The 23,336-nt window shown below is 38.3% G+C and overlaps 1 protein-coding gene across 3 annotated transcripts in view; it reads left to right on the plus strand.

The window, feature by feature from the left end:
- Positions 1-23,336, plus strand: part of NETO1 (neuropilin and tolloid like 1) — a 101,648-nt gene that overhangs the window by 56,882 nt on the left and 21,430 nt on the right. For all 3 annotated transcript variants that reach the window (XR_015153388.1, XM_086372126.1, XM_086372127.1), the window contains exons 5-7: positions 240-281; positions 400-527; positions 11,908-12,136. Coding sequence is in view for 2 of the 3 variants with exons in the window: in XM_086372126.1 (XP_086228252.1) it covers positions 240-281; positions 400-527; positions 11,908-12,136 (399 nt within the window). In the remaining variant the exon portion in view is untranslated. The remainder of the gene's footprint in view (positions 1-239; positions 282-399; positions 528-11,907; positions 12,137-23,336) is intronic.

The raw sequence follows: 23,336 nt of genomic DNA on the forward strand, positions 1-23,336 counted from the left end.
TGAAGGAATGACATTGGAAGGTTTTTTAAAGTGGCTCTTTGATAAAAATCCTGTAGTAATAATATTATATAAATTAACATTATAGTCTTAACATTATTATATGGTTTTTATTTAACCATTTAATTTTCCTTAATAGGTTTATAAGGGAGATTCCTGAATGATTCAATGATATCTTACTCAGTATCATTGTAAGTCATAAATACAGAATAAGACTAATTGTCTTTTTCTCAATTTTTAAGATCCTGACTTTAAGGACCTTGGAGTTTTGAAACCATTACCAGGTTGGTAAAACAGATATTTAATACTGTTCAGAGACCTTTGTTTTCTGCTGTGATCTATACTTTTGGTTTATTACTCAAGTTCCATTTTTGTATGTTTGTCTGGCATCTCGTTATTTAGTGTGTGAGTTTGAGATGGGCGGCCCTGAAGGCATTGTGGAGTCTATACAAATTATGAAGGAAGGCAAAGCTTCTGCTAGCGAGGCTGTTGATTGCAAGTGGTACATCCGAGCACCCCCGCGATCCAAGGTCAGTCTCAAGGTGAAATGCAGGTTTGACAGACAACTTGAAAAGTGTCTCCAGCATTGCATTGCTTTGAACCAACCAGACATGCTAGTATATTTCCGAATGCAATCATAAGCAATCATTTTATTTTTGTTTTGAAATGTAGCGTGTCTTCCTCTGTTTAATGTAACTTTCAGGGTCACAATCATATGGAAAGAATGCTGAAGAGATCCTTGAATAATCTGGACAAGAGACTCTAGGGTAAATCTACCTCTAAAAAATGGATTGAAACGTTGTAAGCAAGCTATGGATTAATTAACTTATGCCCTTATTGTCAGTATCTGCAGTTTGCTTGCTTTTTAACTTAAACTCTGTGAAAGAAATTGTCCAGGGCTCACAAAGTCATGTATTTCTGGTGTGTAGCATTGTAGTCCAGATTCAGACTCCGATCTCTGTTTTGGAAACACTTGTTTAGGACAACTCTATTCATGCTATTATGGATGTGTCTTAAGAAATACTGGGATGAGAATTTTGTACCAGTAGCAATCACTGGTTTAGTGTGTTGATTATTTGCTTATTCTCCCTTTATTGTCATCCTTTAGAAGTAGAATATAGTTACAATAAGGCTTTACTGATTTGTTAGATTTAGAGTTGCTGGTTTATTGAAGTTGAACAGTTTGTCATTTAATTAATTGGCCTAGTATGTATATAAACTCTCAAGCACTATGGTGAAGAAATGAAAAATTATGCTGTCATATCTCCAGTTTAATTTTTAGACAACTATGTATCAAAATAATCCATGAAATAAGATCATTGAGGTATTTATAAGGTGTAGTAGAGTGAAGGAGAAGACCACTAGCCCCTGGTGAGGGGAATCAAAGGTAGGATCAAGTTGCATTGCAAGGCATCTTCTGAGTTTTGATGAGGAATGATGCTCTTAGGTAGACAGGGTGGGACTTGCCTTGATAGGTAGAGTAAATAGCTTCCCTAAGGTCATGGGATCATAAGAGATCCCCACTCTCTGGGATTAACTGCATGTGACCACGTGAAAGCAGAATTCCGGAGGTGAATCGTTAAGCTGAAGGATTCTGTTAGTGCCCTTCAAGAGCCCAGATTCATCCTGAGAGCGTTAGTGATGCATGTGCGTATGTGTGTGCCAAGTCCCTTCAGTCATGTCCGACTCTGAGACCTCACGGACCATAGCCCGCCAGGCTCCTCCATCCATGGGATTCTCCAGGCAAGAATACTGGAGTGGCTTGCCATGCCCTCCTCTTCGTGATACATACAAGACTGTGAAACAGCAAAGTGATGTGGTCAGATGTTTCAAAAAAACAGATCTTCCTTGTCTAGAAAGGACAGAGTTGTCACCCCAGGCTAGATATGAAAGAATTTGTGGCTAGATATTCCAAGTGAGGGAAAAATAAGACTCATCTCCATGTGAGTTGGAGGAATATTTCAGGAAATATTTCAGGAAATATTTTTATCTTTCTTCTCTTGATTTCCTATGCATATGTCTTTGGGGTTTGCATATAATTTGGAAGTGTGGCATATTTTTCCCAAACTTCTGGTGATGGAGATTCAGACCATAGTCCACTTTCCAGCTTTACCACTACAGGTCTCTCTACATCAGAACAATTCTTTTAAAAGGTTAATTAACTTTGTTAAAATTATGATTTATGGCGAAAGACATAGTAATATTTCCATTAGAAAAATCCAAGGCTACTGGGGACATAAAACCCAACCTACTACAAAGATTATGTGAGAGTTCAATTGCAGTTTATTATGTTCTTACTTAATTCGTGGATTCACGTGTGCTATTCATTTTCCTTCAACTCTATGAGTGAAAGCTATTTTAGATTTTTTTTTCAACAGGAAGTATCTGAGCCCCACCTCATGGTCATAACTGGCATCATTGTCACCGCAGTGTCAAAGAGAGGGTGTCAGTGAAAGCGCACACACCGTTTCCTTCCAGCTGGTAAATAGACCATCTTTTGTAAAATCCCAGAACAATGCCAGGTGTACCTGCCTGCTACAGAATCTGGCATTCTGTGACCCAAAGGGGAAGCCGCCTGCAGAGCTGGACAAAGATGGCTCTATTGTGACAGGCCTTCTCTGTTAAATTAAAGGTTAGGGGATAGGAAGTGGCTTTGAATAACTGTCGAAAAAAGCAAGAAGTGGAGATGACGCTTTACTTGGGGTTTCTATTTATATGGAGGTCCTAGCAGCCTAGGAGAACAGACTATCAAAGCACAAGTTAAGCTTGAAATGGCTCCTGTGAATATGTGAATGATAACTGGTGACTGCAGCATATTACACAATGAAAGTGCTAAATAGCTTACTGGGGTTCCATTAAAATTTACGTCAAGTGTATGTCGCTTCTCAGCCCTTTCATAAATAGAAAATAAACTATCTGATACCGCCTTTGTTTGAGAATTGTAATACAGATGATTGCCTTTAATTAGAATGTGATTAACCCAGATTTCTTAGAAATTGGAATACCAGAGCCAGAAAGAAAGTTGGAAATCCATTACTGATAAGTGTGTTTAACAGATGAATAAGCAGAGTCAGGATAGTGAAGTTGGTTAACAATGAGATGTTGAAATATGTATCTGTAAGCAACTCTTTCGGAGTAGGCAATGGCAGGCCACACAGGTACTCTTGCCTGGAAAATCCCATGGACGGAGGAGCCTGGTGGGCTGCGGTCCATGGGGTTGCTACGAGTCTGACACGACTGAGCGACTTCACTTTCACTTTTCACTTTCACACATTGGAGAAGGAAAAGGCAACCCACTCCAGTGTTCTTGCCTGGAGAATCCCCGGGACGGGGGAGCCTGGTGGGCTGCTGTCTATGGGGTCACACAGAGTCAGACACGACTGAAGTGACTTAGCAGTAGCAGCAGCAGCAAGAGCAAGCAACTCTTTGGCTTTCATATAGATTCTAGAGCAAGTGAGATTGGAGCATATTAATTGTGTCTCGTTCTGGATCTGGTTCAGTAAAGAACCACTAAGGAAGGATATTGGATGAGCCAATTATGGTAACAATGTTAATTTCGTGAAGGTTGGACCTTATTTCTCTCTAGGTACATGCATGTGTGTTAAGTCACTTCAGTCATGTCCAACTCTGCAACCCTATGGACTGCAGCCTGCCAGGCTTCTCTGTCCATGGGATTCTCTAGGCAAGAATACTGGAGTGGGTTGCTGTGCCCTCCTCCAGGGCATCTTTCCAACCCAGGGATGGAACCTGTGTCTCTTACGTCTACCTGCATTAACAGGTGGATTCTTGACCACTAGTGCCATCTGGGAAGGCCCTTCTCTCTAGGTACCCAGTGCCAGGAAAAATCTGTCATTCAGTTAACAGTCATGGAAAAAATAAACTGATATATATACATATATATATATATATATATATAACTGGACATAGTGACAATCTATAAACATTTAAAGAACCGTCAGGAAATAGAATTAAGAGGATAAGACTTAATTCGCATGTTTTTTAAGTACTGCAATTTATTTGAATGCTTGGATCTAGAGAAATATTAAATATAAAGAAGGTTTTTTGTTTTTTATTTTAATAATGGAGATGTCCAAAGATCAAGTTGAGAATTCACGGGAGGAATCCAATAAAGTTTGGCTGGGATTTTGTATGATAATTAAAAAGTCAAGTTATTCTTTGGCATAGATAATACTAACCTCCTTTTAAGACCAAAACCTGATGAATCTATGATAACTAACTGCTCAGATATTTGATTAGTTAGTAGAAGGATTGAAGCAAGTTGCTCTCTTGACCCCCAATCCAGTGTGATGTCACAAAACCACAGTGTTTGGGGAAATCAACAACTTTGTTAAGACAGGAAAATAAATAAGTCAAAAGACTTATAAACATATAAATTTAAGATTATTTATTTAATAATTAAGGTTTGGGGAGGATAAAACTATAACTTTTATTAACTATCCATCATTTAAAGCTTCAAAATAATTTTTTAAATGTTACTTAATTCAAAATGTTGTGAATAATATTAAGACAAAAAAGAACAAATTTACAAATACAATAAATTAATATTTTATAGTGAAGTTGAGTTTTCAGACTCATGTGACCTTAGCAAAGAACACAGTGCAGCTCACCAATACTTCTGACCTACAGAACTTAGAGATAATACATGGGCATTATTTAAAGCAGACTTCCCAGGGAGGGCAGTGGCAAAGAATCCACCAGCCAATGCAGGAGATGCAAGACACGTGGATTTGATCCCTGGGTTGGGAAGATCCCCTGGAGGAGGAAATGGTAACACACTCAGTATTCTTGCCTGGGGAATCCTATGGACAGAGGAGCCTGGCAGGTTATAATCCATGGAGTCGCAAAGACTGAACGACTGAGCACAACCACACAACAACATTGTTTAAAGCTGCTCACTTTGTGGTGACTTGTTATGGGAGCAAGGAGAAAATTAATGCATAAGCAAAGGGTAGCAGCAAAAATTGATGACAATGGTAAGCTTAGAGGCTCTAAAGACTGAGCCTGCCCTTATTATCTCCAAAAATTAAAATAAAAATTGGATGAACGACATGAAAATTTTAACTGACAAGAGAACTACCTATGACAGTGTTATGCTTCAACTTTGTTTTTAAATGAAATCACAGTTTGTAGCATCAGATTTTGGAAAGTTACTGAGATGCTTGTCTGTGCAGGCCAGAAAATCACATTAATGTTGTTTTATCTGGGTTTGTTGTGTGGAGTGTGTGTTTTTTCAACACTTCAGAACACAGTGTGATGTTCTGGTTTTCTCCTCTGAATAAAGGGCATGCTGCTCTCCTCCAAATTCATGGGGTATACTACTTAAAATTAGAAGGCCCTGCAAGTCCAGCCACAAACAGCAACCACAGAAGTCCTGGGCAACAAGCTTTTTAGAATGTAGCTTTATCTATCAAAATGTAAAGTAATATTGAAACTGTAGTCAGTGTTTCTCAGACTGTGGTGTATTTAGTTTATATTTATCATGGACAAAACCGTTCTGGCAAGTCTTAAAACATGACCCCGAACAGTGTTTGTCTTTCGCACATCACTGGGAGACAGACGATGGAAGCAGGTTGAATGGTTGATAGTAAATGTTTGCAAGTATATTAAGTTAGTAAATTGTTAGCCAGATATCCTTGGTTTAAATATGCAAAAGGGATTCTACTCTCCTGTTAGTGTGACTTGGAAGACAGACATTACTAGAAATTGCTTATATGTTCTGAAGCCTCCCAAGTCCTATTCCACAAATCATTTTGTCAGCTCAAACTCTTTGTGATTGATTAGAAAGAAGAATTCATCAAAATGATGCACTGAGAAAGATTGCAATCTGACTATTTTACTGAAGTTATATATGATTCTGTTTATCACTTTCTCTTTTCTTCAGCAGACACACTAACAAGCTTTCTATTGTTTTCGACCTTAAGTAAAACACTGTCACATGGCATTTTTCTCCTTAGTAATATTATGGCATGAGCTTTAAGCTGACAAAATATCATTTAAATCCTAATGTGGGAAGGTTTTTTTAATGTGCTATATACTATAGCTAGAATGGGAAAACTTGATCACTGGTCTAGTTAATGGATTTGGTTTGTGCAGTAACAACTCTGTACCCAGTAAAGCTAATTATCATTGGATATTTTATTTATTTTTAAAATTTTTTTTTAAATTTTTTTTTTTTTTTTTAGGGATAATTTTAGTCAAAACAATTTATCTAACTATCACCTTTCAGAACCTGGGGGAACAAATCTATCAACTTGAAAATAGGGTAATGGAAATATATAATATCCTGCTGCTGCTAAGTCACTTCAGTCCTGTCCGACTCTGTGCGACCCCACAGACGGCAGCCCACCAGGCTCCCCAGTCCCTGGGATTCTCCAGGCAAGAATACTGGAGTGGGTTGCCATTTCCTTCTCCAATGCATGAAACTGAAAAGTCAAAGTGAAGTCTCTCAGTCGTGTCCAACTCTTAGCGACCCCATGGACTGCAGCCTACCTGGCTCCTCCATCCATGGGATTTTACAAGCAAGAGTACTGGAGTGGGGTGCCATTGCCTTCTCCGATATAATATCCAGTGAATGTAATTGTTCAATTCCTCTATGAATAGCATTCTAATAAGTTTAGTTCAGTTGCTCAGTCGTGTCTGACTCTTTGCAACCCCATGGACTGCAGCACGCCAGGCTTCTCTGTCCATCACCAACTCCCGGAGTTTACTCAAACTCACATCCATTGAGTCAATCATGCCATCCGGCCATCTCATCCTCTGTTGCCCAATTCTCTTCCCGCCTTCAGTCTTTCCCAGCATTAGGGTCTTTTGCAGTGAGTCAGTTCTTCACAACAGGTGGCTGAAGTACTGGAGTTTCAGCTTCAGCATCAGTCGCTCCAATGAATATTCAGGACTGGTTTCCTTTAGGATGGACTGGTTGGATCTCCTTGCTGTCCAAGGGACTCTCAAGAGTCTTCTCCAATACCACAGTTCAAAAGCATCAATTCTTTAGCACTCAGCTTTCGTTATAGTCCAACTCTCACATCCATATATGACTACTGGAAAAACCAAAGCTTTGACTAGACAGACCTTTGTTGGCAAAGTAATGTTTCTGCTTTTTAATATGTTGTCTAGGTTGGTCATAACTTTTCATCCAAAGAGCAAATGTCTTTTAATTTCATGGCTTCAGTCACCATCTGCAGTGATTTTGGAGCCCCCAAAATATAAAGTTTCTCACTGTTTCCATTGTTTCTCCATCTATTTGCCATGAAGTTATGGGACCAGATGCCGTGATCTTAGTTTTCTGAATGTTGAGTTTTAAGCCAGCTTTTTCACTCTCCTCTTTGACTTCATCAAGAGACTCTTTAGTTCTTTTTTGCTTTCTGCCTTAAGGGTGGTGTCATCTGCATATCTGAGGTTATTGGTATTTCTCCCAGCAATCTTGATTCCAGCTTGTGTTTCATCCAGCCTGGCAATGGCACCCCACTTTGGTACTCTTGCCTGGAAAAGCCCATGGATGGAGGAGCCTAGTAGGCAGCAGTCCATGGGGTCGCTAAGAGTCAGACACGACTGAGCGACTTCACTTTCAGTTTTCACTTTCATGCATTGGAGAAGGAAATGGCAACCCACTCCAGTGTTCTTGCCTGGAGAATCCCAGGGATGGGGGAGTCTGGTGGGCTGCCGTCTATGGGGTCGCACAGAGTTGGACACAACTGAAGTGACTTAGCAGCAGCAACTCTGTATATAAGTTAAATAAGCAGGGTGACAATATATAGCCTTGACGTACTCCTTTTCTTATTCGGAACCAGTCTGTTGTTCCATGTCCAGTTCTAACTGTTGCTTCCTGACCTGAATACAGATTTCTTAGAGGGTAGGTCAGGTTACAGGTATTCCCATCTCTTGAAGAGTTTTTCGCAGTTTACTGTGATCCACAGAGTCAAAGGCTTTGGCATAGTCAATAAAGCAGAAGTAGATGTTTTTCTGGAACTCTCTTCCTTTTTGATGATCCAATGGATGTTGGCAATTTGATCTCTGGTTCCTCTGCCTTTTCTAAATCCAGCTTGAACATCTGGAAGTTCATGGTTCACATACTGTTGAAGCCTGGCTTGGAGAATTTTGAGCATTACTTTACTAGCGTGTGAGATGAGTGCAATTGTGTGGTAGTCTGAGCATTCTTTGGCATTGCCTTTCTTTGGGATTGGAATGAAAACTGACCTTTTCCAGTCCTGTGGCCACTGCTGAGTTTTTCAAATTTGCTGGCATATTGAGTGCAGCAGTTTCAGAGTATCATCTTTTAGGATTTGAAATAGCTCTAATAAGTATGGTCTTTAAATATAGAAAGTTCTTCCACTTCAGCCATGCAGGTTCTTGTAAGAGTGCACACCATTCACCTCCCATGGAAAATGTCAAATGAGAAAACAAGGGCTAACTATGCAAATCACCTTTTTAATTATATCAATGTTCTTCTATAAGATATCTTATTTTTAAAGAAAATTTAAAACAGCCATTTATTTCAAAGGGACACATTTGTTTTCTGTGAATTTCATTCATATGTCAATCATCAGTATGTTTCTTAGTCCCTTAAGAAAAATAGAAATGGTTTGTTTTGCTTGCTTACTTGTTGATTTTGTTGTAGTTTGTTTTTGTTTAGGACTATAACTTTCTTTCTGGACTATCAGTCTGAACATTTTCAAAAAAATTTATCTGAGTCTGCAAAGTTTGGTACTAAGGAGAAAAGTGTCAGGCAGAACTGAGTTGAATACTGATCTATTACTTAAGGTCCTGTGTTGCTTTAAGAGCATCACTTTGCTTTTTTAAATGCCATCTTATCTTAAAATAGTTTTGATAATAGTGTGCATCGCTATCGGAGAGATTTGAGTGAAATAATGCCTTTGCACAGTGTCTTGAGTTATTGTCAATGTACGATGCAAATAGTTAGCATTTTAAGTTTTGTTTCTTTATTCAGAGTCAGAAATAAACCTGAAATAATTGTCCAGACATATTCACCCCTGAATCAACCTGAAAATATGACACAATCAAAAATCTTTCTTTCTTGAATTAGTTGAACAATCACCTTAATTATTTTTCTTTCTGTGGGCATCATGTTTGTTTCTTATAATTTTGTAGGAACACTGGAGGGAGGCATTTTCAGTCACTCTGCTCAGTGTCTTCTATTATGAACTACGTGTGTTTACAATTCTAATTGCATATTACTCTGAGGGCTAATTAAATATGCTGGAATCATTGTGTACTATTTGAGAATATAAATATATATTTGATTTTTGTTGCATTTAAGTTCTTCTACCTTCCAAGAATACTTAGACTTTATAGTTATTTATATTTTTATACAGTTTTCAATTTGTTTACTTTTAATCAGGATGGGCCTAATGAAAAGATCTTTAAAATAAGAGTTCAGGATTTTAATCCTGTTTAAGTCTCTCATATTGATTTATTTTCCTTAAGTAAGCTATTTGGTCTCCTTTGCTTCCTGGCAAAGATCATGTGAATGACAGATACAATTCCTTTGTACAAATCCATGTGAAAATTTGAAAAACAAACTAGTTAGTAGAAACTTGTTTGATATTTGCAGATATACCTTCCTAGGATGGACAGTAGAATTTTCTGGATAATTTTCTGAAATGCAATATTTGGTTGGGAAGAGTAGATCTAAGATAGGCTACATGAGTAATATTTGAACTTTTGAAAGAATAAGATAAAGCAATAACCTGGGAATGATAAACAGGAGGTTTTCTTAGGCTACAGGTTTTATAAGGCTGTAGTAATGGTGGGTCAGTAGTAAAGAATCCACCTGCCAATGCAGGAGACCCGGGCTCAATCCCTAGGTCAGGAAGATCTCCTGGAGAAGGGAATGACTCCAGTATTCTTGCCTGGGAAATCCCAAAGACAGAGGAGCCATTGGACATGACTGAGCAACTAAACAACAGCAACAACAATGTCACTTAATTTAAAATCAGTATAAAGTATTTGGGAGTTTTGGTATAGCTTCCAACTGAGATTTTACAGATCACATATACATGAAAACCTTCTCACCATACAAAGCATAATAAAACTATGGTGTTTGCCATTACTTCTCAGTTTTGTCTATTTCTCCCTATTTTCTGTTTTGTTCTTACTCCTGAGAACTATATGAAGATTTCCTGACTTAAGATTCACATTTTACTCAGTCAGTTCCTTATACGTCTACATCATACTACATATATGCTTTTATGTCATAATTTAGAGTTATATTATAAATAACTTGTCTTGAGAATTATTGCATACCATTTCCTCTGCAAATAATAAATTGTCATTTATTATATATATAATTATCATGATTTATAGCACTCAAAGTCTGGTGTGTAGGTGCCCAATAGATATGTGATGGATGCTGAAAAAATGAAGTCAATAAAGAAAACAAAATTATAGTCAGTCATTAAACGTACATCCATTAAATTTTATGGTGAGTGTTTAACATACATAACACATGGTCAAACACTGAAAATAAAATAAGTACACCAGTGTCCCAGCTTTTTAGGAGCACACAGTTCAACAAAAGTTACGGATGACCTGTAACTAAAGCTTAAAGTATGTTCAAAATACTATTGTAGCACAAAGGGAGATTAATGCCACTGTGGTTGGAGAATGGAAGAAGTCATTTTTTAATATTATTGTTACATGAGTTACAGGCATACGACACTATAATTCGCCACCTACATACTCTGCAAGGTCATCGCCGCCTCAAGACCAGTTACCATCCATCACCATATGGTTGACCCTGTTTATCTGTCTTGCCCACCCTCAACTCACTTCCCCTTTGGTAACAACTATTCTGGTTTGGTTTTGTTGTTTTCTATCTAACAGACTGATTTTTTTTAAACTGTGTTTAGTTTGGTTTTTAGATGCCACATATGTGTGAAATAATGTCTGTTTTTCTCTACCTAACTTCATACAGCATGATACCTTTGGGGTCCATTCATGTTACTTCAAATGGCAGGATTTCATTCTTTTTTGTGGCTGAGTAGTAGTCCATTATATATATTTATCATTGGTTGGATTAATTGCTTTCAGTTTTTAATGCAAATTCATGGAGAGTCAAGTAATGTCTGTTGCTCTTAAAACAGTATGTCTGAAGCAGTGTAATATGATAAAAGGACTACAGACTGGCTTGAGGGACCCTGTGTCTAATTTGTAATTTATATCATCCAAGTCTGCATTTCCTGAGTATAATAATAAATGCACCACTTTATAGAGTTTGGGGGAGTATTTAACAATAATCTCTAAAGCAGGTTGTACAGTCCATTTTACCTATTAAGTGTTAATTTAATTTTTATTTATATGGACTTAACTAGATGGTTTGACTCTGTGTTATGGTTAGAATGACCACAGATTTAGCTGTATTTTAAAATATATATACTCTATCTTAAAAATGAAGCAGTGTAGTTATGTGAAATAATTTAAGCAAAGTAAAAGTAGAGACTATCTTTTGATGCCATTCCTGGTTTTGTTTGATATTAGTACAAATGTTGCATTTCCACGCATTTTTAGAAATAAATTGAAGTCATGGAACTCTAACAAGAACATATCAACAATATTTAAAACACGTTTGTGCTGATTAAAATAAAATAGTAAGTATGAAAACTAATAACTGATTCCAGAAAAGAGAAGACATAAGGATTATTTGGGTAAAAATACCTAAAAGAAGGGATAATAACATTTGAAAAAAGTATTAAGCAGAAGTTGATCTGAGTGATATAGGTCTTTTCTTTCTACCACCCACAGGGACAAAATAATAAGACTGATTGCAATCAAGCTTGTCTTGTGAGACTGAGGAAGAGAAAGGAAGCCCTGGTGCTTACTGAGCTACTTCCCTCTTTTCAGGGAAATTATCGCATCTTCCCTGTTGTTTTACAGATCTACTTAAGGTTCTTGGACTATGAGATGCAGAATTCCAACGAATGCAAGAGGAACTTCGTGGCAGTGTATGACGGAAGCAGCTCGGTGGAGGACCTGAAAGCCAAGTTCTGCAGCACGGTGGCCAACGACGTGATGCTCCGCACGGGGCTCGGGGTCATCCGCATGTGGGCTGACGAGGGCAGCCGAAACAGCCGCTTCCAGATGCTCTTCACGTCCTTCCAAGAACGTAAGTGTCTCCGCTCTTCGCTGCTCGGCCTTCCAGTGGGTCGGAGGGTGCAGATCTCATGCACTGTAAATGGTGTTTCCTTCATGCAGCTTGAGCCTTAATAAGTTGTTCAAACCGCTTAGATTCCCTTTCCTTCTCTTTGATCCAGAAACAGGAGAGTTACATATGGCCTTTTGATTACTTACATCAGCATATGCAGGGCTTCCCTGGTGACTTAGATGGTAAAGACTCTGCTTGCAATGCAGGAAACCCGGGTTGGATCCCTGGGTTAGGTAGATTCCCTGGAGTAGGAAATGGCAACCCACTCCAGTCCTCTTGCCTGGAGTATCCCATGGACAGAGGAGCCTGGTGGGCTAAAATCCATGGGGTCGCACAGAGTCAGACAGGACTTAGGGACTAACACAGCAACACAGTTATCAGCATATTCACTGTAGCCTTACTTAAGACATTTCACACTGCTAAACTGGGGTATGATTAATTCTATTTGTCTTTGGGTTAGATCTTAGGAAGCCAGGGAACGGAGGCAGCAGTTTCCGATGATGTTTGAGTTTAAATCTTAAAAATCTTTGTAAAAATATTTGGTAGGTTCTTTTTAGTAAGCTTCTCTTGCAGTCCCATTGATTTTAAATAGGTCTGTGACTGAAGAGTTCCAGGTGAACTAGATGAAGAGGAAGAATTGATTGGGAAGAGAGTAAACAGAAAAAGTTCCAGAAAATAGTTTAAATGGCACAATGGATGATACCCAGAGTTATGGGCAAAAGCACAGCAATTTTAGAAAATCATGTTCTTACAAGTAATGAGTCATATGAATAGACATATATTTGGAATGTTCTTCAGAAACCCTGAGTAATTTATGCTTGATAAATGTATGCAAATGAAAAATAACCCCAAGAAATTCAGCTTTATGGAATCAGTACCTTGTCATTTGAAACTGTACATAAGAAAAAAAAAAGACAAAATGTTTTTGAAATGTCAAGGATTTCTCAAAGTTAGCTGCAGCAGCCACTATCTTTTTTTTTTAATCCAAAAATGTTAAATGTACCAGATGATTGCTTTGCACTATGAATGGATGGTTTTGGCTTTAAATTGCTCTCTACTTACCCAGTTGGAGAATTCTATGGCACCAGAAGGAGGGAATGTCCCTCAGTCTTTCTGAATCTTGATACCATCACAGATTAAGTCTCCCATCCTGGATTGTTGCAAATTTAAACAGCAAGTTGTTATCTTGGTCTTCCTTTCAGGAACTGATCAAAATGTTAGAGGTAGCACATCTTTATTTCAGCAAGATATCTGGAGGAAAAAAAACTCACTTTTTTGCTTAGAATTTAAATCAATTCAGGCTAGAAGGTAGCACATGTGGTGTTTTCATCAATGAGTACTCTTCTAAATCCAATCGATTGTGCTTTTGGTGAGGATCAGATTATACCTTATTCAATATTTTTATCAGCCTTGGATAATTATAGACTAAGAACTTCTTTCTAGTTTAACATATATGGCAGGTCTAGTTAATGCATTAAATGATATAATAAAGTCATTAAAATATTACAAAATATGCAATTTTTATCAAAACTGCACTATAATTTAGTAAGGATAAATTACAAAATGTCTTCTTACATTTCATATGTCAAGCAAAGGAACCCAGACTTCAGGATTTCCTAAGATTTTATTTCATTTAACCTCAATAGAAGCCAATACTTTTTAAAAATCATTGACAACAATATCTAATGCAGTCTTAGCTTGTGGTAACAGATGTGCAATAAGCAGCTCAGAGGAGATACTCTCACAGGAAGCTGCAGTGGTCAAAATGCAAATTGCACAGCCTGTTATTTTCTGAGTGTTATTAATGAGAGCAGAGTAATTAGCTAGGAGCGGCTGATCCAGATGCAGAAGCATTTAGAGTCAGGGGGAAAGGCTAAAGGAGAAGGTATCCCTATCCTAGAGATTTCTTTTGTCCAAAATGTGACAACTACCTTAAACTTGGGGGAGTGGTGGTATGGATTAATGTCTGAGAAGTAAGATTAATGTTAAATTAATTATATGAAGCCATTTGACTGTGATTCAGGGGAAAGTGTCTAGCTCATAGAAAGTGTGATATTACAACATTGAATGAACTTCCATGGAAAATATATGAGAAATGGGTTCTCATCAGATGTGAATGGTGTAGGGGAAGTGTCTAGGCTGGACAGGAGGGAGGGAAGACGAAGCGCCTTTCAATTCAAAGGTGGAGATCTGTGAGTCTTTAAAGTTCTACTTATTTAAAGAATGATGGGATTGTATCATACTGTGTATGTATCGTGCTTCCCAGATGGTACTAGAGGTAAAGAACCCGCCTGCCAATGCTGGAGATGTAAAAGATGCAGGTTCAATCCCAGGGTCAGGAAGATGCCCTGAAGAAGGAAATAGCAACCCACCCCAGTATTCTTGTTTGGAGAATCCCACGGACAGAGGAGCCTGGGGGGCTACAGTCCATGGGGCCACAAAGAATAGGGCACGAGTGAGCACAGCACACACATATGCAGTAAAGATTAGAGATGTGAACCAGTGACCAGCCCTTGCTTACTCTAATAGTGAGAAAGCACCTTGATATTTTTCTTAGTTCACACATTTCTTAGATGGTATCCCCAGTTCAGTGTTGAGAGGTGCTTTAGGGCATATTCAATAATATTCTAATGTCTGTCAAAATGTCTTTTTTAGGGCTCTAAGATATTTTAGAGGTTAGATAAGAGCTTAGATAAGAAGAGGTTAGATAAGAAGTCATGTATTTCAATCCCAAACACTTTATGAATTCAAACAGAAAAAGAAAAGACCCAGGGAAGGTTAACTGACTTCCCCTGAATACCCTCAACCCCATGCTCAATGATTTGTTAACGGCACTGAAGCGAGAATGTAAGACCTGAATCCTGATCTTGGCAGGTCTCCATGGATACCTTTGTCATCTTTAAGGAATAAGCAAAGCTCCCACTTTCTAAAGATGATAATGATGTTAAAAGCAGATTGCACTTATGCATCACTCATGACACATATTTGTCAGCATAGTTTTACTTGCTTTACAAACTGAATTTTCATTCTTCTGTCTTACTTAATGCATCTTACACTTATGTTTCATGGTTACATTCTGTAATCATACATTGTACAGCATCGTCCATTACCATAAACATCAGACTGAAGTAGAATCATGACAAGGGGCTTCTGTTCTTGAAATATGAACCCAGGAACTAATGGATGCCAGTGGGAATGTATTTTCAAATCATTTTTATTTTTGCATTTGAATCTGTTGTTGTTCGTTGTTTTTGTTCAGTTGCTAAATTGTGTTCAACTCTATGCAACCCCATGGACTGCAGCACACTGGGCTTCCCTGTCCTTCACTATCTTTCAGGGTTTGCTCAAACTCATGTCCATTGTGTCTGAATAAATCACAGAAAAGACAAAGGATGAGTGTGTAAGAGAGGTACAGAAATTCTTACTGTGAGTCATCAGATGTTGAGGTTTCCCATGCACATTAGAGGCATTTTAAAAGTCTGGGTTAAATGCCAGCATTTGCAGCAACAACAAACATCGTCTAGCATAATGGGGGGACTATAAGATCACTGAATGGAGAAGTATTTACCTTCAACTGTGTCCTGAGGAATAATGTGATGTCTTCACTGGATCACTCCCATAAATAGCATACTCCTGCCCGCACTGTCTTTCTGACTGTTCAACTCAGCCTTTTCTCAGCTCTACCTGAGATGGCTGCCTTGATTAATAGTATCACACTGCTGCTGGCTGCTGCTCAAAGACACTAGCTTCAGAGGAATAGTATCCAGACTTTACCCCACAGAGCAACTTTGAAACCTAGCAACTAGAGGAAAAAAAAATAGTATTATCACCAAAGAGGCACTGTCTTACTTGATTATAGTCTTTTTAATACTGGCATTTTGTATGCAGATTACTCACAATCTCAGTCCTCTCAAACAGTCCATCTAACGGAGATGAAAGCACATATAGGTACCCAAAAAGATCTCAAATTTTAATATATTATTAATAACCTTGGATGGTGTTCTCTAAGAAAGATGACTAATTTAAATTTAAATGTATTCTGAAATGAAGAAGAAAATATATTAACCATTGTGACTCATTTGCTTTCTTGGGTCAAAAATCAACAAATAGGAGGAAAAAATCAGATTAGAAACACAATTGAGGATAAAGAAGAATGAATCCAACTTGACATAAACATAAAACACTTTGAATAATTCTTACAGTGATATTGAAAGTGTGTTATACTTTATTTTGGTAACTCAATTTCAGATTGCCTGTAAGGATAGAGTTTTACACATTTGCATCACTTTATATAAAGACATTGTCTTGCTCTGAATAATCATTCAGATTTTTAACAAATTGATTAGAATTGGTATAATTTCAACTTTGAGCATACTTATATATGAAAATGCGTGATCAATTATGATAGAACTGTATGGTTAAGTATTTGATATGCATAATGGAGACATTAGTGAAGTGTACCTCTTCACCATGAGTCACAAGTCAGACTTTCTGAGCCGGTCTTTTTCTGTGTTTCAAGAATTTGCAGCAACTGAAATGAAAGAATACCCTGAGTACTAACTACCTCATGGTGACTTTTCAAGCTCCACATTCAACTGCTCTTCTACTCTTATTTAGACCACAATAAAATCTCAATCACTTAATGCTTGATTAATGTGCAGCGTATTTCTGATCAAAACAGACATGCAACTAAAAAGAGATGAAAAGAAAATTGTTCACTTTAAGGATGTGGGAATACTTTGCTAAAATGAGATTATATATTTAGTTTCATATCATTTTATGGCAAAAGAAGATAGAATCTAAACTACAGGTTTAGATTCAATATATATATTGAGATTCAATATATATATATTGAACTATATATATATTGAAATTATATATATTGATATATATATTTTTCAATATATATATCAATATATATATTGATATATATAATTTCAATAATATATATTTCAATATATATATTTCTTTATTGTAAAATAAACTATATATATATATATATAGTAACTTTTAATTTCAATGAGGAGTTGAGTTGAAAGGTTCTGTGGAAGGCAGAATTCTGAGATGATCCAAAATATTTCCACCTCTCAATATTTGTTGTTGTTCAGTCAGTAAGTTGTGTCTGACTCTTTGCGACCCCATGGACTGCAGCATGCCAGACTTCCCTGTCCTTAGCCATCTCATGGAGTTTGCTGAAACTCATGTCCATTGAATCAGTGATGCCATCCAACCATCTCCTCTTCTGCCATCCCCTTCTCCTCCTGCCTTCAGCCTTTCCCAGCATCAGGGTCTTTTCCAATGAGTTGACTCTTTGCATCAGGTGGTCAAAGTATTGGAGTCTTACAACCTTTCTCCCCTTGAGATAGGCAGAACCTGAGTAGCTTGAGATATGATTTTTTAATTAAAGTACATTATATGGTAGAAGTTATTTTGAAGATATAAATAAGATCCTTAGTTGATTTTGATCATCAAAAGGGAGACTTCCTTCACCAATGTGTTAAGTACATGTCTTTCATCTCCTTGCTTTAAATTCATTCCTAGGTTATCTTCTTCATTTTGATGTAATTGTAGATGGGATTGTTTTCTTAATTTCCCTTTTGGATAGTTTGTTATTGGTATATAGAAGTGCACTGGATAACCTGGTTGGTCTGAGTATACACTACAAATATTGATAATAACCTTTATTCCCTTTTGAAAGAAGTTTGAAGGTTCTAGTCCTTGACAAGGGTACTTCTTCCTGTTCCTCCATTCGTTGTGTTGTTCCTTCAGTAAACACGGAAGCACCAGGCACTGGTGGCACAAAGATGAGTAAGAGGGTTGCTCCTCTCAAGGTGCAGCCGCACTCATTCAAAATTCAAATGTGTGACTCATTTCAGCAAGCATTCCCTTGTATCTGGAACTCTGTTCCTCCCACCACATACTTCCTCATGTACCTCAGTATATCATCCACTTAAACCCTGCATTCTAAGAAACCAAATTCTCTTCTTGTATAGTTTTTTTTTTTCTCCCCCTTCAGCTTTTGTTTATACTAGTAGGATCCTTACTCTTGTCATGGTAATCGGTGATTATTTCACTGTTCAGTTTTATTACCCTATCCTGTCTTGTCTAGAACATGGTTTGGCCTGCCAGCTGCTGCTTGTACCCAGTCTGCATTCTGTCCTAGGTAGTACAAATTCTCCGTTTTGTAATGCACAAGTAAATTACCATATCACCTCAATAAGCTAAATTTAATGGATCCTAAAATGAAAAAAAAAGTGTGTCGACTGTACTTTGATTATTACTATAAAAGTGCACAGAGGTCAGTAACACTCTGGAAAAATACACCAAAAAATTTTGATAGTAATCTAATCAAAACTGTAATATTTAGTTTTCCCTCTAGGAAAGTCTAGGCCAAACACATTTACAAGTTTGGGTCATGTGCTGAGATCAAAAATCATTATCAGTTCAATTCCATACAGCCATTCAGTCATGTCTGACTCTTTGCGACCTCTTGGACTACAGCACACCAGGCTTCCCTGTCCATCACCAAATCCCAGGGCTTGTTCAAATTCATGTCCATAGAGTCAGTGATGCCATCCAACCATCTCATCCTCTGTTGTCCCCTTCTCCTTCTGCCTTCAATCTTTCCCAGCATCAGGATCTTTTCCAATGAGTCCGTTCTTCGCATCAGGTGGCCAAAGTATTGGAGTTTCAGCTTCAGCATCAGTCCTTCCAGTGAATATTCAGGACTGGTTTCTTTTAGGATGGACTGGTTTGATGGGGACTGTCAATAGTCTTCTCCAACAGCACAATTCAAAAGCATCATTTCTTTGGCACTCAGCTTTCTTTATGGTTCAACTCTCACATCCATACATGACTACTGGAAAAACCGTACCTTTGACTAGATGGACCTTTGTCGGCATTATAGTCTGTATATATTTCATCAAGGAAAGAAAATTGTAAGTGCTAGAGGGAGCAAATGACCAATTATGAGGTAGATTAAGTGTAAATTGACGTTGTCCTGATAGAGATCTTTAGTCATCACTGTGGTGAGTTTGTGTATTTTTAAAAGATTAAGACCAGTAACCTAGTAATTCATTAGTCTTTGAATTAACAGAATTGCCAGCCTGAGGCTATGGTCTCCAATGATGCTTGGCTTTAATTCTTAATTACTCCAAGTTCTGGACTTCCCTGGATGCTCAGTGGTAAAAACCTGCTTGCCAATGTAGGAGACACAGGAGACTTAGGTTCCGTCCCCAAGTCAGGAAGATCTCCTGGAGAAGGAAATGGCAACCTACTCCAATTCTTGCCTGGGAAATCCCATGGACAGGGGAGCCTGGCAGGCTACCATCCAAGGATTGGCAAAGAGTCAGTTGTGATTGAGTGACTAAACAACAACAACACTGAAAGTCCTCCTTTGGGGAGTTGTCATGTTCAATAATGAAACCAAATATGCATTAATGTCTTTAACAGAATGCTGCTGCTTCTGCTGCTGCTGCTAAGTCGCTTCAGTCATGTCCGACTCTGTGCGACCCCATAGACGGCAGCCCACCAGGCTCCCCTGTCCCTGGGATTCTCCAGGCAAGAACACTGGAGTGGGTTGCCATTTCCTTCTCCAGTGCATGAAAGTGAAAAGTGAAAGTGAAGTCGCTCAGTCATGTCCGACTCTTAACGACCCCATGGACTATAGCCCACCAGGCTCCTCCATCCATGGAATTTTCCAGGCAAGAGTACTGGAGTGGGGTGCCATTGCCTCCTCCGAACAGAATGCTGAGTCTATACGAACAACTGTTGCAAACATGTGTTCATCACCTATGAAAACAAGCCCTGGTCCCCACCCCCAAGTCCTAATAATAATCAGAGTGCAGACCCCAGAGAAATATAATATCCTAATTATTGTAACTAGAGCGATATCTAATTGCACACAATGCATAAATCATCAGGTACTTGACCCAATGCAGACATAATCGCAGTATAAAACTGTGTAATGATTTCTTGGCATCAGATGGGATGGATAAATCATGAAGTGGTAGTGCCCTCTGTGAGGAAGGAAGTGGTCTCTATACATGCATTATAATATTCTCATGAAGATGCTTCTCTATTTGTAATAGCATATTTCTTAGAACTGTAGGAATATGCAATTTTAGAGGAAACATTTGGAGATCTAATAAATGTGAGTGGGATTAGATTGTGGATAGAACTTCTTGTATTAGAAAAGAAAAGATTAAGCTATAGCTTAATAAAAATACTGGATATCTTGACTGATAACTAAGTCACATTGGAACATAGAGTTTTGGAAGCAGATATTGATTTTTCAAAAAAAATATGAAGATGATAAAAGAGATGAAGAGACGATGCACAAATCTATTTCTGGCCTCAAATCTAGTCAGCATTTTTCAAGTAAAATGGCATTTCCTCTAATGGCATAGCCCAAGATACGTTTCATGTTTAAAGTATGGTGGCAGGGAAATTATTCCATTCATTTTGGGAAACACAAAACGTTTGTTTCAGGAGGCAGTTCTAATGGCTGTATATATGTGTGTGTGTGTGTGTGTGTGTGTGCCTGTATTACCTTTTCTTTTTCTATAATTCTGATCTCACCATTAAAAATCATACTTAGCAGCAAGTTATACATTTTTTAATACAGTTTTTGAGTCCTGAATGCTGACTCAGATGCTTACTCATAACTGGGATCTCTGATGTTTTAGACATTTTCTTCCATCGAATGCATAAGAAAAATTTAGCTATTCCTTAGAAATTAAGAGCATTGTTAGAATTTAATGAGAAGATGGTACTTCATATCCATTTTACTACTTAAAGGAGTTTTGTTCTGATATCTAGTTAGCAAGTATTTAAGGACCTACAATATAGAACCTGTTGTTCTGAGCCCCAGTGATAAGGCAGTGAGGAGAACAAGTCCCTTGCTTCTCGTTCTTATAAAAGGAAGCTAATGATGTGCAAGTGAGTTAATTTAAAAAGATAAACCCTAATAAAAATTGTGGAAAAACACAATATGAGGTAACGTGCTGGAGAACGATGTGGACATGAGTGCCCTGGGTGGTTTGGGCAACACTGGAGCTCAGGGAGAAGCTGGGTAAGACCCTGGGTAAGGAAAAGGAGCTTCCCAGGTGGCTCAGTAGAAAAGAATCTGCCTGCAATGCAGGAGACACGGGTTCATTCCATCAGTTGGGAAGATTCCCTGGAGGAGGAAATGTCAACCCACTCCAATATTCTTGTCTAGAAATCCTATGGACAGAGGAGCCTGGCAGGCTACCATCCATGGGGTACCAAAGAGTCAGAGACAGTTTAGAGACTGAGCACGCATCCATGTGCCAGAAGAAACCCCAAAACACACAGTTGGTGCTAAGGAGTTTGGGATTTGATCTCACTTTACTGGGAAGGTTTTGGAGTGTTTTAAAAGGGAGTGATGTTTCCTAAGGCCCACTTGACTTCGCATTCCAGAATGTCTGGCTCTAGGTGAGTGATCACACCATCATGATTATCTGTGTCATGAAGATTATTTTTGTATAGTTCTGTGTATTCTTGCCACCTCTCCTTAATATCTTCTGCTTCTGTTAGGTCCATACCATTTCTGTCCTTTATTGTGCCCATCTTTGCAAGAAATGTTCCCTTGGTATCTCTAATTTTCTTGAAGAGATCTCTAGTCTTTCCCATTCTATTGTTTTCCTCTATTTCTTTGCATTGAACCCTGAGGAAGGCTTTCTTATCTCTCCTTGCTAGTCTTTGAAACTCTGCATTCAAATGGGTGTATCTTTCCTTTTCTCCTTTGCCTTTAGCTTCTCTTCTTTACTCAGCTATTTGTAAGGCCTTGTCAGACAACTATTTTGCATTTCTTTTCTTGGGGATGGTCTTGATCACTGCCTTCTGTACAGTGTCATGAACCTCTGTCCATAGTTCTTCAGGCACTCTGCCTATCAGATCTAGGCCCTTAAATCTATTTCTCACTTCCACTGTATCATCGTAAGGAATTTGATTTAGGTCATACCTGAATGGTCTAGTGGTTTTCCTTAGTTTCTTCAATTTAAGTCTGAATTTGGCAATAAGGAGTTCATGATCTGAGCCACAGTCAGCTCTGGTCTTGTTTTTGCTGACTGTATAGAGCTTCTCCATCTTTGGCTGCAAAGAATATAATCAGTCTGATTTCGGTGTTGACCATCTGGTGATGTCCATGTGCAGAGTCTTCTCTTGTGTTGTTGGAAGAGGGTGTTTGCTATGACCAGTGTGTTCTCTTGGCAAAACTCTGTTAGGCTTTGCCCTGCTTCATTCTGTACTTCAAGGCCAAATTTGCCTGTTACTCCAGGGAGCTCTTGACTTCCTACTTTTGCATTCCAGTCCCCTATGATGAAAAGGTGATCTTTTGGGGTGTTAGTTCTAGAAGGTCTTGTAGGTTTTCATAAAACCATTCAACTTCAGCTTCTTCAGCATTACTGGTCAGGGCATAGACTTAGATTACTGTGATACTGAATGATTTGCTATGGAAATGAACAGAGATCATACTGTCATTTTTGAGATTGCATCCAAGTACTGCATTTTGGACTCTTTTGTTTACTGTGATGGCTACACCACTTCTTCTAAGGGATTCCTGCCCACAGTAATAGATACAATGGTCATCTGAGTTAGATTCACCCATTCCCGTCCATTTCAGATCACTGATTTCCTGAAATGTCATCGTCCACTCTTGCCATCTCCTGTTTGACCACTTGCCTTGATTCATGGCTGTAACATTCTAGGTTCCTATGCAGTATTGCTCTTTACAGCATCAGACTGTACTTCCATCACCCATCACATCCATAACTGGGTGTTGTTTTTGCTTTGGCTCCATCTCTTCATTCTTTCTGGAGTTACTTCTCCACTGATATCCAGTATCATATTGGGCACCTACCAAACTGTGGAGTTCATCTTTCAGTGTCATACCTTTTTGCTTTTTCATACTGTGCCTAGAGGAGGTGATAGAATTCGAGTTGAGCTATTTCAAATCCCAAAAAATTATGCTGTGAAAGTGCTGCTCTCAATATGCCAGCAAATTTGGAAAACTCAGCAGTGGCCACAGGACTGGAAAAGGGCAGTTTTCATTCCAATCTCAAAGGAAGGCCATGCCAAAGAATGCTCAAATGACCGCACAATTGGACTCATCTCACATGCTAGCCAAGTAATGCTCAAA

This window comes from Bos grunniens, chromosome 24, assembly GCF_055505025.1.
Source record: "Bos grunniens cultivar Pamir isolate PY7600 chromosome 24, Bosgru_T2T1.0, whole genome shotgun sequence".
Lineage (NCBI taxonomy): Eukaryota > Metazoa > Chordata > Mammalia > Artiodactyla > Bovidae > Bos > Bos grunniens.